At 29.5% G+C, this 18,558-nt stretch overlaps 1 protein-coding gene across 3 annotated transcripts; it reads right to left on the bottom strand.

Annotated features, from left to right (window-relative positions):
• Positions 1-1,680: 1,680 nt before the first annotated feature.
• Positions 1,681-11,524, bottom strand: LOC101241095 (protein PF3D7_1417600). Of its 3 annotated transcripts, XM_065788256.1 has the most exons (8): positions 8,837-9,308; positions 8,634-8,733; positions 7,905-7,977; positions 7,427-7,738; positions 6,739-7,305; positions 6,299-6,607; positions 5,215-5,556; positions 1,681-4,655 (listed from the first exon to the last, which is right to left on the bottom strand). In XM_065788256.1, exons 3-8 carry the CDS (start codon positions 7,966-7,968, stop codon positions 1,771-1,773), a joined length of 4,479 nt encoding a protein of 1,492 aa, XP_065644328.1. In that variant the 5' UTR covers positions 7,969-7,977; positions 8,634-8,733; positions 8,837-9,308; the 3' UTR covers positions 1,681-1,770. The 3 variants fall into 3 exon arrangements, with proteins under 3 accessions (XP_065644328.1, XP_065644329.1, XP_065644327.1); XM_065788257.1 differs by lacking the exons at positions 8,634-8,733; positions 8,837-9,308 and adding an exon at positions 11,432-11,524; XM_065788255.1 differs by lacking the exon at positions 8,634-8,733 and having other exon boundaries at positions 8,837-9,296.
• Between the last annotated feature and the right edge of the window lie 7,034 nt (positions 11,525-18,558).

Raw genomic sequence — 18,558 nt, 5'->3', positions numbered from 1 at the left:
AATAAAATATCAATTTGATATTGAACAGCTGCAGAGAGATCTTGAAGCTGTTGCTAAATGGGCAGATAATTGGAAAATGGAATTTAATGCAAACAAATACAAAGTATTGACGATAAAAAAATCGTCCAAAAAAATAATCTATGACCACAAATTTAGCATACAAAATCAAGATAACAGCCGAACATACTTTTTGTCTACCAACCAAGAGCGAGATCTTGGAATTTTAATAACTAGCGATCTAAAATGGTCAGCTCAATCAAAACAGGCAGCCGTTTAAGCTAATGCAGCACTAGCTTTATTTAGGCGTACGTTTAGATACTAGAAATACCCTTCAGTGTTTAAAACACTTTATACCACATTTGTGAGACCTCACCTTGAGTATGGAAAGCCTGCATGGGCTCCACTTAACAAAGTCGATGAAAAAGTTATTGAACGAGTACAAAGAAGAGCCACTAAATTATGCCATTCATTAAGGGGAAAAAAATACGAAGATCGACTAGCCCTACTTAATATCCAATCAATCAAAGCACGTAGCACACAGGTAGATGCAATTCAGTATTTTAAGGAAAGCACTGGTCTTAATACTACATCCTGGATCCACCCTCCAAAAAAGTCCCAATCCGGCGATTGTCCTGGGCAAACAGGTGCAGATAGAAGAAATAAGGAACGACTAACCAAACAGCTCACAAATAACTGTCGTTAAAGAGAATACTTTTTCTTAAATAGAGTGGTTAATATTTGGAACACACTTCCGGATGAAGTTAAAAATTCCAAATTTACTAATTCGTTTAAAAATAGTTATGATGCCTATATGAAAACAATATGAAACTTATATAAAGTTCAGTTTTCATAGTTGACCATATTCATTTGGTCAACTCCGCTTTATGCCACAGCTCAATCTTATTATTATTATTACATACATATATATATATATACATACATACATATATATACATACATATATATACATACATATATATATACATACATATATACATATATATACATACATATATATATACATATATATATATATATATATATATATATATATATATATATATATATATATATATGTACATATATACATATATATACATATCTATATAAATATATACATATACAATATAAATATTTATATAAATATATACATATATATATACATATACATATATATATATATATATACGTATATATATATATATATATATATATATATATATATATATATATATATATATATATATATATATATATATATATATATATATATATATATATATATATATATATATTAAATAAATATATATTTATATAATATATATGTATATATAATATATATATTATATAAATACATATATAATTATATAATATACACATATATATATATTATATAAATACATATATATATTATATATAATGCATTTGAAGCTGTGATTTGAGTATTTCTTTTATTATTTTTAAGATTTTCAACAAATATACTTTTCAACATGCAATTTTGAAAAACATTTTGGATTTCCAGAAAAACTAAAAATAGAGAGAAATATTCTAATATAAATAGTAATTGTCGCAGTTTTGAAATCAAGAGATAATTTCTAAAATTAGAAAAAAAAAACATTTTTTAAGAAAAAAAAAACTTTATAAAAAAAAAATTATTTTACAAAAAATTAACGAAACATCTTTATTTTGTATTTATGTTCTAAAGTTTATAAAGCAAATATTGCTTAAACCAAAAAAACTTAAAGCAAAAAATATAGTTTTATGTTAGCCTTAAAAAAGTTTTTTAGGTCGCACAAATATTACAATTCCAACGGTGATCAAAACAAGAGCAATACTAACTGCCACAACAATTCCGACGATAACACCTGCGGATATGTTGCCATGTATATCTTTTTCAGGACCAAAATAATCTTGACTAATAAAGTCATATTTTGCCTTCGCTGACGAAAGAACCCATTTCTTATTAATTGTTACAGTTGATAGAATTTTGAGGTTTTCACTATTTGAAGAACTTGTCTGTTTTTCGCCATCTGTGGATACTGTCGCTGGAGTGGTCTGATTCAGCTGACCTAAAGTCGTTGTTATTGTCTGCTGATTCAACTGACCTAAAGTCGTTGTTATTGTCTGCTGATTCAGCTGACCAAAACTAGTTGTTATTGTCTGTTTTTCAACTGTAGTATTGGCTAGAATAATTTGTTTTTTACTTGTTAATGTTGCCAAAAATGTTGGGTACTGATTGCTTACAGTAGCTTGAATAGATATGTGTTCAGTTAACACTGTTGTTGGAATGCTCTGGTTTACATTGCCTAATGTTGTTAATGTCTGACTTCCAACATTTGTAGTGGCAAAAATAGTTTTATTTTCACTTGACACTGACGCCAAAAGTGTTTGGTTTTCACCGTTTAAAGTGGTAAGAATAGGTTTAATTGTAGATATTGTTGCTGGAATGGACTGGTTTACATTGTTTAATATTGTAATAAATGTCAGGTTTTTAACGTTATTAGTAGCTGGAACAGTTTCATTTTCACTTGACACTGGTGCCAAAAGTGTTTGGTTTTCACTATTTAAATTAGTATGAATAGCTTTATTTGTAGATGATATTGTTGCTGGAATGGACTGGTTTTCATTGTTTAATACTGTAATAAATGTCAGGTTTTTAACGTTATTAGTAGCTAGAACAGTTTCATTTTCACTTGACACTGTTGCCAAAAGTGTTTGGTTTTCACTATTTAAATTAGCATGAATAGCTTTAATTGTAGATGATATTGTTGCTGGAATGTTTTGATTTACATTAGTTAATGTTGTGATAACTTTCTGGTTTTTAACATTAGTAGCTGGAACAGTTTCATTTTTATATGATACTGCTGCTAAAAGTGTCTGATTTTTACCATTTAAAACGGGTAGAATAGCTGTGTTTGTAGTTAATATTGTTGGTGGAATGGTCTGGTTTACATTGTTTAATGCTGTGATAACTGTCAGGTTTTTAATGTAACTAGTAGCTGAAACAGTTTCATTTCCACTTGACACTGTTACTAAAAGTGTTCGGTTTTCACTATTTAAATTAGTAAGTATAGCTTTATTTGTAGTTGATATTTTTGCTGGAATGGACTGGTTTACATCGTTTAATGCCGTAATAAATGTCAGATTTTTAATGTTATTAGTAGCTGGAACAGTTTCATTTTCACCTGAGGCCGTTGCCAAAAGTGTTTGGTTTTCACTATTTAAATTAGTATGAATAGCAACGTTTGTAGCTGATATTGTTACAGGAATGGTTTGATTTACATTGTTTAATGTTGTGATAACTGTCTGGTTTTTAACGTTATTAGTAGCCGGAACAGTTTGATTTTCACTTGACACTGATGCCAAAAGTGTTTGGTTTTCAAAATTCATATTGGTATGAGTAGTAACGTTTGTAGTTGATATTGTTGCTGGAATGGTTTGATTTACATTGTTTAATGTTGTGATAACTGTCTGGTTTTTAACATTACTAGTAGCTGGAACAGTTTCATTTTCACTTGACACTGTTGCCAAAAGTGTTTGGTTTTCACTATTTAAATTAGTATGAACAGCAACGTTTGTAGCTGATATTGTTGCAGGAATGGTTTGATTTACATTGTTTAATGTTGTGATAACTGTCTGGTTTTTAATGTTACTAGTAGCTGGAACAGTTTCATTTTCGCTTGACACTGTTGCCAAAAGTGTTTGATTTTCAAAATTCATATTGGTATGAGTAGTAATGTTTGTAGTTGATATTGTTGCTGGAATGGTTTGATTTACATTGTTTAATGTTGTGATAACTGTCTGGTTTTTAACATTACTAGTAGCTGGAACAGTTTCATTTTCACTTGACACTGTTGCCAAAAGTGTTTGGTTTTCACTATTTAAATTAGTATGAATAGCAACGTTTGTAGCTGATATTGTTGCTGGAATGGTTTGATTTACATTGTTTAATGTTGTGATAACTGTCTGGTTTTTAACGTTATTAGTAGCTGGAACAGTTTCATTTTCACTTGACACTGTTGCCAAAAGTGTTTGGTTTTCACTATTTAAATTAGTATGAATAGCAACGTTTGTAGCTGATATTGTTGCTGGAATGGTTTGATTTACATTGTTTAATGTTGTGATAACTGTCTGGTTTTTAACGTTATTAGTAGCTGGAACAGTTTCATTTTCACTTGACACTGTTGCCAAAAGTGTTTGGTTTTCACTATTTAAATTAGTATGAATAGCAACGTCTGTAGCTGATATTGTTACAAGAATGGTTTGATTTACATTGTTTAATGTTGTGATAACTGTCTGGTTTTTAACGTTATTAGTAGCTGGAACAGTTTGATTTTCACTTGACACTGTTGCCAAAAGTGTTTGATTTTCAAAATTCATATTGGTATGAGTAGTAATGTTTGTAGTTGATATTGTTGCTGGAATGGTTTGATTTACATTGTTTATTATTGTGATAACTGTATGATTTTCAAATTTTGAAGTGGCTAGGACCGTTTCATTTTTATTTGATACTGTTGCCAAAAGTGTCAGATTTTCACTGTCTAAATTTGCTGGAATGGTCTGGATATGGTCTTTTGAGGTTAATATATTTGTTTGGTACCTGTTTGAATGTGTTGATTTGATTTCCTGATTATCACCAATAATAACTTGATTAGCTAAAATTAATTAATTGTAATAAAAGTATTTTAAACTATTAAAAGAAATATATTTTGAATATTAATAAGTAAACTTTAAATAAATAGATTTTACAATAATATATCTTTAGTCCTTAGTTATATTTTATTCATAAATGTCTTTTTATATTTAGTTATATTTTATTCTGATATTCCAACAGTAAACAAGAAAACAAGAACAGTTAAAAAGCACCAAAAAGTAATTTATAAAAAATCAAAACATATTTGAGAGGATGCAATAGGGATAAATAGATTTGGGTAGATTTAATATCTACTATAGCATATACAGATATACAGTTGCTGACTATTTGTTTAACTTCACCCATATGGTTTATTCGAAAAAAGAAGAAGAAAAAAACAAAGAATAATGAAAAAAATGATTGCTGCTCTAACCCAAACCCTTAGTTAATGTAGTGGCACTCCTTTGTCCTTTATTTCACTATAACATCAGACTGCTTACAAAAGTATGCATTTATATATATATAACAAGTTTATATATCCAAATTAAATAATAAAAAAATAAATATTGTAAACAACTTACAAATGGTATAATTTATACTCTCTGACCAGTCGCTTGTTTGATTACCATAATCAGTGCATCTAATTCTAAAATTGTATGTTGCACCTGGTACTAATCCTGTTACAGTTCCTTTTCGTTTTAAGTATTCTACACCATTAAAATCACCTAATAATTTCTTTTGTTGAACTAAAGAAGCTGAAGTCTCTTTATACTCAATTTCAAATGAGAGAATGTCTCTTCTATAATGAAAATTTTCACCCAAGTTGAACATTTTTGGATCAGATAAAGAAATATTCCATTCAAAGGTCAACCCTTCAAACACCTGACTCAATACTTTAAAGTAAGTAATAGGTAAAGGCGGACCTAAATAATACATTAAAAATAATACATTAAAAAATTTACAACAAAACTTAAAAACGAAAATTTAATATGATCACATATATATGAGATACAATATTAAATATTAATTATTAGTTTTATAAATGAAGTTTATTAAACTCCAGTGAAACAAAGCATTGGTAAGTTAGTGAAGAAAAAAAAATCAATACATTTTTGAAAGTGAAAGTTATTTTATTTGGAGCTATTCTATTGTAACAATTTATTATTTTAAACTTGCTTATAAGCAAGTTTTATTTAAACTTGCTTATAAGCAAGTTTTATTTAAACTTGCTTATGAGCAAAGTATCTGATATTACTTAGCAGAAAGTTAAAACCATTTTCATCAAACTGGTATTCCTTTTATTTATCTTTTTTCTATTTTTATTTCTTTTTATTATAATATTGGCAAAACTACTCACCATTTTAAGACATGAATATTTAAAAATTAAAAAAGGTTAAAAAAAATACACACATACATTCACGAACATTTTGATTCTAATTAAACATTTTACTTCATTAGATTCACTAATCATTTTTCTAAATACCATTCTAGTGAAACATGCTTCTCTAAATATCACCCTAATAAAACAAGTTTCTCCAAAAAACAAAAAAAGGATATGCAAATTAAATAATGGTAGAGTTAAATTTATTGGTTAAAACAGGTGATGGGTAGTAAAATAAAAATAAACCTCAATAAATAAAAAAAAATAGTAATTGTAACAAGTACCTGCAATTACCAATGAAAAGTTTGATGTGACATTACCAGCTAAGTTTGAGGCAATTACAACATAGCTTCCTTCTGAAGAACCATCTGGGTTCAAGATATCAAGAGCATTATATATAATTCCAGAGGGATCTTTATATAATGTTATTGAATGGCTAGGGTATGAGGTTGAGTCCATGAATTTATTGTTGATGAAAAAAGTGATAGAAGGTATTTTTTCACCTTTTGGTATAATGAATGAAATACGCAAAAAATTTGCATTTGGATAAAAGAAATTACTTTGTGGTGGTTGAACAAACTCTTTGTCAATCCCTGAAATGAAAAATAATTTTTAAATGGAAAACAGTTTTTGATGCATATTTATTATAATATAACACTAATTTATGGTTCATTCACTTATTCAAATACATAATAAAAAAAAAATAATAATAAAACGCTCTAACATTCGACATGTATGGTAGCTTCAACTCCAGTCATGTTTCCAATGATATTCATTGCCTTGCACTTATATTTCACCCCAGAATCACTTCTTAAAAGATTTGATAAAAGTAACTCTTTATCATTTAAAAAAGGAACAATAGCATTATTTTTAAACCATTGAAATGTTGCTTGTGGCTCAGACTCAACATCACAATTAAGAGTCAAACTTGTTCCTTCAGCAACATCTATAAGTTGTGGAATGTCTTTTAAAAAATATGGCATAAACTGTGACAACACCTTTACTTTAAAGGGTCTGCTCCAAGTTCCTGTTTGATTCATTACATCTGTAGCTCTTATAATAATCTCATATTCTTCATCTGGAATTAATCCTTTGAACTCATACTCTGTGTATTGAAACCAATAAGGAAGATGGTGTTCTTTAAAAATAATGTCTGTTGTAGAAACATTTGAAAGACGCTTAATTTTAATGTCATAAAAAGCAAGATCATTCCTTAAATAATCCCATGTTAAGATAAAACCATGTTTTCGGTACTGCTTGACATGAATATTTTGAGGAGCTTTGGGAGGACCTAAACAGATAAATACATAATTATAATTTATAATAAAAATATAACTAAATATATCAGGTATAAAATCATTTTACAATAATGAAAACATTTTGTTTTTCATATTTTAAAGTAATAAACATACCGTATAAAGTAATATTAAACCAATGTGTTAAATTGGCTGTGCTATTCATTGCCCTGCATCCCCATATACCTGAATCCCATTTAGTTGCAGGATTGATAATCATTTGGGAAAAGATACCAGCACTTGCAACAACAGTAATTTTTATGCGAGGATCTGATTCGTTAACATTTGAATTACTGGATTCATTAATCCAAATAGGAATAACTGGAGGTTGGGACTTTGGTGGTCGACAATTAGCCCATGCTGTTCTAAAACCTTCAATCTCATAAAAGAAACTGTCATGTGGAGCGTACTCAAAATCACCTTGAAACACTATAAGTTTAAAAAAGATTTGCATGCATAAGTCTAAAATTATATTAAAAATTTTAATAACATTTTCTATAGATTCATACAAATGAAATTATTTAGACATTAATCAAATTATTTAGATATTGTTGAAAACTATTTAAATTAAAAAATACTTAAGAAAAAAAACTACCTTGCAATTTAATTCCTTTGAAATTGAAAAGAGTTGTGATAAGACAAATATACCATAACTTCATGATAACACACTTTAAAAAAAAAATTAAAAAAAAATGTTTTTTTAATATTTTTTTTAATTATAATTTATTTAAATAAATTTTATTAACTTAAACACTACTAACTGTATTTTTATAACCAGAATACTAAAAAAAACAAAACATTATGCTGACTAAGTTGCAAGGGATTCCCACAAAAACTTAATTTAAATACTAAAATTAAGTAGCTGTTGTCTGTAAGAACTTGACAATCGCAAGTACTTAATGTCACCATGTTTCTTCCTTTTTACATATCTTCTGTTTATAATAGACAAAATGATAAACACAAAATATTTTTTCTAAATTTTTATCATTCATTTATTTTTATAACCAGAATACTAAAAAAAAAAAACATTATGCTGACTAAGTTGCAAGGGATTCCCACAAAAACTTAATTTAAATACTAAAATTAAGTAGCTGTTGTCTGTAAGAACCTGACAATCGCAAATACTTAATGTCACCATGTTTCTTCCTTTTTACATATCTTCTGTTTGTAATAGACAAAATGATAAACACAAAATATTTTTTCTAAATTTTTATCATTCATCCATGGTCAAAAATTAAAAAAAAATTGGGTCAATTTATACAAATATTGACAGAGACTGTTTATAAACCATCATGGCTTAAAATAATACCATAAATTATTGTACCTATCTTGAACAACATTTCTAAACCTTCACAAAGTGTTTATAGGTTAAGGGATGGTGCTTTATTGCTGTAGTAATAAACTGTGTTAATATCTTCTTGAAACTAAAGATGTAAATAAGTAAATTTAGTCCTTATTTGCATCAGCTTCTATGAGGAGTAAAGAGAATTATAGATTGAAAAATTTGTTAAAACTTTATAGTTTTACCTAACACTTGTAAGCCAGTTCTGTATAAATTAGTACATGTTTTGTTTTCTAATGCAACTTCATTGTTTAATTCTTTAGAATCAACAAGTTTGTATAAAGATATAACAACATTTTTACAAAAATCCACTGCACTAGTTTTAGGATTACACTTTGTATCTTTCACAAGTGCTTCACTAGTAGGTACAAGTTTATATAAACTTTGTTTTGCGTATGCTTTATAGACGCTGCAACATGACATTTTACAAGAAAAGTTTTTAAAGATCTGCTTTATTTTCACACATATTATTGCATTAGCAACATATATAATCCATTAGTAAGATAAGATTTAATAAAATTTTGATATCTGATGAGAGTAAAAATATTATTGTCAAAGTAGAAATTGGATTATGCAAATCTGTATTATTCCTAAGTCCTAAACGGGTTTCCAAAGATGATTTTTCCGATGCGTCTGATTTCTCCTAGAAGCCGTCCTTCAGGTCCGCAAGTATAAAACTTTTTTTATACTTGCGGACCTGATTTTAGGTATATACACTCACTGCGTCACCCAGTTTGCCAAACCCCTACAAATCCAAATTAGTTGACATAAAGGACGTTCAACGTCGGAATAGGGGTTTGACAAGAGAGTACCTACTTATGCGTCCTAGTATTTAATACATTTATGGAAATAATTGAACTTACAACATTGCGATTTTAATACGGCATGTCACTATCATAGCTTTTCAACTACCGATTTTACTACGTAATGTCGTTAGCTACATATTGTAGCACTGTAGCTGCAGCGCTACAAAATTTAGCACTGTAGCTAGCTAAAAAATCTGTAGCTAGTCGATGGCTACATTTGCTAGCTGAATAGCTTTTAGCAACTTGTTTACAAGAATGTTTTAGCTAAACTACTAAAATAGCAATTAAAAAAATCACAAGTGAAAAATAAAAAATTTTTGATTGGTGTAAAAAGAAACCTTACGTATTAATGTAATGCCATGCGTTTTTAAAGCCGCACTTTCTATTAGGTTGATATGAGGATTTTAATTTAAATTTTTTTTTCTGAAAATGATAAAAAATAGCTTCCTTGATTAAAAATATGATGCTGATGGTCGTGATAATTTTTTGAGATTCTTTCCGGTAGAAATTTGGCTTGCGAGTAGCTAATTATACTTGTAACTATAAAGACACGACCACGAGGATTGTTAGCTAAAAAAAACAAGCGATCAGCTAGTAAAAAAATTTATTGCATTAACGGAGTATTTATTAGTGATAATTTCATATACTATACTATTACTATATATTATATTAATTTATTTACTAACTATAGTCAAAGGCAGCTTCTTAAACCAACTTTGCACAACGCGCGATATAATTTTAAAAACGCCAGATTTCTATTTATGCCAACCAAAAAATTTTCCATTTTTTGCTTTGGGTAACATCTTTTTTTATTATTTTAGTACCTTTATCTAAAGCAACAACGTTGATTGTTACAAACCTACAATTTATAGCTATCGAATATATACAGACTAGTCGTTATATTAAATTTAGCTACAAAAATATAATAGCAACATTGCTACCCAGCAAACATTGTTTTAGTGGATTTTCAGTGGACCTATATAGGCATTTTTTAGCGGTTCATTAGATTTTTTCTCATTGGTTATTTAGTGGACCATTAGTGGCAGCCGCTATAAATGGCAAGCCGATAAATTTCCGACAATTTAATATGGCTAGTCATTGGCCAACCACTTTTGGTGGCTGCCACTAATGGTCCACTAAATAACCGATGAACAAAACTACTGCGGTCCGCTCAAAATGCCTATATAGGTCCACTGAAAACCCGCTATAGCATGTTTACTAGATGGCTAAAAAGCTGTGATGCCTTTACACAGCTTCTTAGCTAGCAACAACCTGTAGAATTATAGTTATTTTTTTAGCAAACTATAAAGCTACAATACATAGCTATTATTATTTTGTATCAAAATTGCCAAATTAAAACCCACGATACGCATACATATCGCTATACGATATATTGCTATAGCCACCTAAACTTGCGTTAAGTTGTACCTGGCAACAAAGTTACTAAATGCAGCTATTAATCTATCGTAAGAAGATCACAAGCTAAAAAGCTTTAATGTAGAATCGATTAATTTTAGATTTGTCGTTTTTGTTGTAGTCTGTTTTTATCTGTACATCGTAATAATATCGTTAGCTACAAAGCTGCAATATGTAGCCATCAATTAGCTACAGATTTGTCGTTACCATTTGTAGCAGCAAGCTACAGTGGTACAATATATAGCTAACGATATATCGTTGTAATATTGATAGCTTCGAAACTGCGATGCTACGAAACTGCTACGAATTTCTATAAGTTCAATTATTGTCATGATTGAACTTATATATTAAAATGACAACTATTTGGATATTGTCGATTTTAATTAGGATATAAAATAAGGATAAAAAAGGATAAAGATAATAAGGATAAAAAATAAAGTATTAATAAGGATAAAAAAAGTATTCGTTTATTTTATATCGATGGTAAAAAAAAGTTATAAAATATCACATTTTGACACACAAAAGACTAAGATGCTTGTAGCATATATAAAAAGTTACCTGGATTTTGGAGAAATCTCAGAATGCTTTTCTTGTGAATAATACTTAAAAATATGAGCTAAGTGTATTGCAGAACCATTTATAAAAAATTGTATATTACGCACTACAAATTACAGACTAATAGATCGATTAAAATTTTTACTGGCGGCGCCCATGACGTACGTTTTAAGGATTTTTAGAGTTATAATACTTCTATTAAATTTTATTTTGTTAAAAAATAAGAATAAGTTGATTGTAAATTTTTGTTATCAAATTATTGCGCTGAACCTTTTTCCTACTAAAAACTTCAATAAATAAAATAGTTGTGGGGTGTTTTAATTTTTGACTGTTTTTTTTACAAGCGTTTGACCACGTATGTAAATAAGCTAAAGCTTAATGGTTCTATATTTAAATTATGATACGTTTAAAAAGGCACAAACATGACTCAAAACACCAAGTAATTAAGTTAGTTAATTAAAAAACCATGTATTTTTCAATTATTTTTAAAAACACAATTTACAATTAGACAAAGTCAAAACTAAAATATCTACTTTAAATGACGTTATCCAAAACGCAGCGGTAGTAGACAAAATGAATGGCCAAAAATTTTATCTCATTTTAATGATGTTGTAATTATGTTTTAACTGTTCGTTGATTTTCGTTTTAAAGATATTACGCTTTATGCCTAAGGTTAGTTTCCAAGGTATTTATGTCAACAGTTTTCAACTAAGTAAAGAGAACCCTCTAGTTAACTGAGATATGGCATATACGAAGTCACAATTTATTCTACAGTGCAGTTCCAATAGTTTTTAGAAATAATAAGTTCATTAGTTAGACTTATAATGCAGTGCATTTCCAATAGTAAATTATTCTGCAGTGCATATATTACATAATATATGCAGTTAATATATGCACTTATTACATAATGTATGCACATACAAATTTGTATCAATTTCTCTTTTAATTCGGCTCATTACTGACTTTGAAACAGGTGCAATTACTGCTATCTCTCTAGCTCTGCTTGCTCTCTGAGAATGTGTAGAATGGAAGAAGTAAAGTTTTTGCTTCCTTCTTTTTTTGGGGGTTAAGTCTAGAGACTTTCCCATACTAAAAAAATCAATAAGAAGTAGAATGGTTACAAGTCAGGATTTATGCATTAAAATTAGCAAAAATAATAAATTATTAACTATAACTAATTGAAATATTAACAAATACTTAGGTTTCAATAGTTCTGAACTCCAAAAACTTGCAAAAAATTGTTCCAAAAATAAATAATTGAAATCAATTTTGAACTTACTTCAACCACACTTTTCAACAATTGACAGCTAATTGAGTAATAACCTAACTTTTTGACAGATAGGGTAGACTGACACAATTGCCACAGTTTAAAAACAATTATAGTTATATTAGTAACTAAAATACACAAAAAAAAAATTATTTGAAAACAATTTATTTGATCTCAAAAATCATTTAAACTTAAAAATTACTTAAAAAGTAATGTGTCCCTAATAATTTGGCAACCCACTGTAATTCATTGTTAATTATTCTACAGTGCAGTTTCAATAGTTTCCAACAATAATAAGTTCTTTAGTTAAACAAAAATATGTTCATTAGTTAGACTTTGATTAGTTATACTTATAAATATATTGCATAATATGCAAAACTTTTCGAATAGTTTTAATTTAATAAAAGACTTTTAAATCTTTATTTATAAAATTCCATTATTATTGGTATTAAATTAAAGTTTGATTTTAATAATTTATTTAAAATTATGAAAAAAAAAACAACTTTTTTTAGTATTCAATACGTGCGCATGGTTTTGATTTTTTTTCCAACTCAGAACATTACTTATTTCTATCTATGCAATCGTTGTCTTGCTATTTATACGATAAATATTTATACGATTAAGATATATAAAATTAATATAACATAGTCACAGATATACTAATATGGTCGCAGATAAACATTGGTATTGTGGATTATCCTTTTTGGGCTAATTGTTATATAGAGGCCACATGCCAAGGCCCGCGAAGACGAGTTCAGCTCACTAAAGAGCATCATAGCCCGCTTTGACGGACCAAGAGTAAGTGAGTTTACCCAGTAAGATACCCATCGGCATTACGGTGTTATTCTAACGTTTGTCTATTTAACATTGGAACGACATCAGAAAAACGTTATCAACTTATAATTAACCATAAAACGACGTTGGAACAACGTTGGTTGTTTATCATTAAACCAACGTTAGTCTGGCTTTTTTTACGTTTTTACTTTTGACATCGAAGCAACGTCAGCATTCCAGCCTAAACGTAACTTGGTTTTACAAACAAAAAAAACTCGAGATTTTTAAATAGTTGAAAAACCGTTATCGTTTATCCTCTATAATAAAAGTATTTGATAACTTGATTCCATTTAAACAGCATCCTTTTATAAAAAACAAGCCTATATATGAGCCCATAAGAGTAAAAGTGGACCAAGTCCATATTTCTATATTTTTAGAAATAAGCGTTCTTAGTGTTTGCATATATTATAAATCAGCCATATGTAATATTATTGATGTCTAGTATCATTTTAAATCTTTTTTCTTAGACAACAAGATATGTGAAATGCACAAATAAATTTTTGAATAAATATTAATAATATAATAATAGTTATGGACTTGGTCCATTTTTTCTCTAAACATAATCAACAAATCGCTAAATCATTTTAGTGTAAAATCATGAACAAATTTCATATTATTCGTTTACATCAGCAACTCAAATTAAGACAAGTAGTACAAATTCATACTATGTTGTAAAAAAACACAATTATTATTTATTAATTATCGGCAAAAATAGTCCTCATTATTACAAACAGTACAATAAAAACCACACGAATTTACTGATCATCATCGCCGCTGTCATCGAGCAGTTCATCTTCTAGTACATCCTTGTTGTGACCGCTGTGTTCCAACTTTTGATAGAAGTCATGATAGATGGGAGGAATATACTTTAACAGTTTCATTAGATCTGAGTATTTTTCTTTGTTCAGTTTTGTTGCTCCACAGTACAGTGGAGCCAAACTCACTTCACTAAGGTTCGTTTGACGTCCGCGTTTCGCTAGCGAAATGAAACTGAATGATGCGTCGTCATCTAAAGAGTATTTAAAGAACAGTTTGTATGGCTCGTTCTTTCTAAGTTGCAGCCATTGCATATCCAGCCAGTTGACCTTCTGATCACTCTCATCCACTTTCCGATTTGTAATTAATTTTAATAAGGGCTCCACACTCTTGAAATTATCAGTGCTTAATCTTGCAACACTGAAGCGCTTCTTCATAGAGCAGTTCTCGATCAATTTATACCACTGTTCTGGCACTAAGATCTCTGTGGATTTTGGTTTTGCTCTCTCAATTACTCCAAAATCTGCATCGTTTGGCAAATAAGAATGCCCAGAGACCATAAACTTATGATTCACCAGTTCAATACTCGTCGTCTGCGTCAAATGCATCCATAACAGTGCAATTTTTATATTTCGGTTTTAACCGCCGCACGAGTCGCTGAATGCTGTAATAGACGTAATATCCCTATTTGCCAGATTTTGACAATATGCCAATAAGCATGAACCGATCTCACCTGCACCTCGTGAGGCTGTTCCCTCATGCCATACATTCATCACTGCATTGTCATTTTTAAGGTCATGAATGGCTAGATTATACACTGATAATTACCGGCAATAATAAACTTCATTGGTTGTAAGGCAAGGCAATGACATGACCTTTTGCAGGTCAAAACAAAAAGATGCATGTTTATTGTCTTTGTTTTCCTTTTCTAGTTTTAAGGATTGACGCGCCTTCTCTGCTTTGCGCAAATGAATCTCATGCGCTGCTTTTAGTTGAGATTTTTTGTGTTCAGTTTTTTCTATTTCAATGTCTGTTTTAAAAATGTCACATTTCTTGCACGTATCTTTTAGTGGCTGATGGAACGTCAAGTTAAATTCATGATTAAAAATGTCCCGAAATTTCCACTCTTTTTGGGGTTCGACTGAATCCTGTATGCATTTTTCTCTATACATGTCGTACATAGTGGATACCGTCAAATGAGCAGGTAGAAAGCGGCGAGATGCACTGTGACTTCTAGTATAGTGACTTTCGTATGTGGGAAACATGCGAATATGATCTTTAAAATCCTTTGCATGTTTTTTTTCATTTTTCATAATTTTGTTTTTTCTTACTCTTGGTCGTCTACGTTCTACTGTTGATTGTTTCACGCAGCCAGCAAGAAACAGATTTTGTGCATCAAAATCTCCCAATTTCCAGAAATTTTCAAACAGAGTTTTAGTCTGCTCTAAAGTCAAATTTTCAGCATATTTGTTTTTGCAACTGTGATTTATTAAATAATGTTCGTTTAATTTCTTAGCTTTTTGTAACGTTCCGCCATGCTTTACATATTCGCTACCTGTATTTCGTAAGCGCTTAATCACATTTTTCTTCCAATTCGTTACACAACGTTTTCGTTTTCGAGGGCGTTGATCGGTTACAATCGGAGATTCAGTTGTTACAATTGGAGATTCAGTTGTTACAATCGGAGATTCAACTGCTACAACCGGTGAATTATTGGCTACAATCGGAGATTCAGCTGCTAATGTAGAACGTTTTGTCTGTATATCTGCTGCTAAGTTAGGATCTGCAATTGTTGTATCTGTAGCTAGAGATCTCTGAACCTTTTTGCACTTTATCAATGCCAGTGACACCATGTGTGCGGCTCGTGAATGCATGTTTACACTATTTTACAATAAATATTTTTTAAATATTACATACATTCAGAATATTATTAGAAAGAATAATGTACATGTACATAACATGCATGCAAGTGCTCCCCTAACTAGATGTTATTAAGGTGGTAGTATAGTAAAAAAAAAAAAATCAACTTTTTCAAATAAAAAAAAAATTCTACAATGTGTAATATAACATCAATAAGCAAAAAAAAAAAAAAAAAAAAAATTATGACAAATCTTCTTCAGCATAATTATCGCTGAAGGCCCATAAATGGGGTAAACTGCGACAGAGATTTTTCAAGAACCCTTATATATTTTTTATTGAAAATTTGGCTGGTGATATATTACATGTGGCATTGCAACATAGACTAGAAGATTTTGATATGGTCAAAAAAATCAAAAAATATTTGCATTTGTGTAAAATTTTGCAATTTTGGGGGTAATTTATGAAAAAAAATGATTAAAAATTACTGAACGAGAGAAGCAATAAAAATTATCCTAGTGTATGTTGTAGATACTAATGTAGTGAGTATGTGTGCCAAATTTCAAGTAAATCTGATAATTGGTTTTTTAAAAAATTCACGTCGCAAACCCCAAATACATGATTTTGAGAAAAACGCAATTAAAAAAAAAAAGAAGAATAAAGTAGTTCAAAATTCACCACTTTTATAAGTTACACCTTCCAGTTCTTCATTTTGGTCACAAAAACCTTTTTTTATTGCTCTTAACTTTTTTCTTCTTGATTTTGCTTTAGTACTACATTGTTTTTCTGCTTTAATGATTCGTTTATTGTCTTTACGTAAACAGTAATTTTGCGCATTTACACCGAATTCCATTTCAAGCTCATTAAACAACTTATTTAAGAACTGATGCCCTTCATTAAAATTTAGTACAGCTGAGGCTACTCCTATACTTAGAGCAGTTCTTTCAATAAATATATCTTTTGGGCATCGCTTCCATATCAACTGGTTTAAAGACTCATTGGGATTCTGCGTTTTTCCATGCAAACATTTTTCAAGAAGTTTATCGGAACCAAGGTCTATAAATATTGGTTTGATGGTGTTGCAGACAGCAGCGGGAATACAAATATTTTCTTTATATGAAATTTTGCCAGTCAGTTTGTCAGACTGGAATTTGCACCAAGAATCTTTAGTACGCAAACAAAACTGATGACGCGTTTAACCATCACAACTTTCAGAACAGTGAAAAAGTACAGCTGCAACACTCTTTTTCATTCCATATAAATTTCCAACGTTTTGCCTTATTGCCCTACCATAATAATTTTGCAATGTATTTATAACATGTTCTGTTAAGCGACCTGCTCCTCCTAACTTTTTGCCATCACATAAAGTTTCTTTATTTTGTTTTTTTAAGTTTCTTAGTCTAGTACCAACACGTTTTTGAATATGCCCAATGCACTCTGCTTTTTTTATTTCAAAATCTCCATAAGGTTTTGCAGAAACGACATTAACATATGAACTGCTATCTCCATCTCCTAGAAACGTTGTATATCTCAAATTATTTTTTTTTTCAGAACGCAAAAATATTTTTATTGTACCACTTGATTCCATAGAGGAGGCTGAACCGGTATGACTGATTTTGCACTTTTTATAATGTAAGGAGTGAAAATCATTATATTCTTCATGATGTGTGTATTTTTTTAACTCCCATATAGAACACAACTTACAAGTTTTTGTTTCTATTTCGTAATCAACACACTTACCATTTTCTACAGCAACAGCTGTTACTAATCCATTGTTTGAGGTGTATCCACGTTTCTGCCATGATCCATCAAACCCACAAATAATATCTTTAGATGTTTCATTGATTGATAGTAACTCATTTGCTGCATTTGACATGCTTTTGTCAACCAAACTTTGATAGACATCCAACATTATGTGCAATGTGTCATTATAGCAGTTTTTATTCATTGGAGGGTTCATGTTCATAGTTCCACAAAATGTTTCTATTGCTGAAAATCCCTTACCCATTTCACGAAATGCAATTACTGTACGAGTGTTTATGTCAAAGCGTTTTCGTCCAACACAATTAATTTTTTTATCCATTTAGCAGATGAAAAAAAAATCGTTTCCCATTCACAATCACTGCAACAAATTTTTAGTCCAATACTTAGGCCATATTTTTTTGAAGAATCAAACTGAAAATTTACTAACTTGTTACATTCTGGGCATTTAAGGACCATTATTGCTTTTTTAAGTAAACCAAAGTTCATAATAAAGGTAAAGTCTTCATTTATCTGTTGAGGTTCATTTACAACTTCTTTGTTGAACAACTTCTTGTAGGATGAGGAGCATTGTATGTTTTCAACTTAAGGTATGGCTACGGTTTCATTATTTTTGCAGACATTTGTATGTCTGTTTCCATAAAACTTTCTTTTC

This window comes from Hydra vulgaris, chromosome 01, assembly GCF_038396675.1.
Source record: "Hydra vulgaris chromosome 01, alternate assembly HydraT2T_AEP".
Taxonomy (NCBI): Eukaryota; Metazoa; Cnidaria; class Hydrozoa; order Anthoathecata; family Hydridae; genus Hydra; species Hydra vulgaris.
The sequence above is the reverse complement of the archived record's forward strand: the minus strand, read 5'-3'. Positions and strand labels throughout refer to the sequence as shown.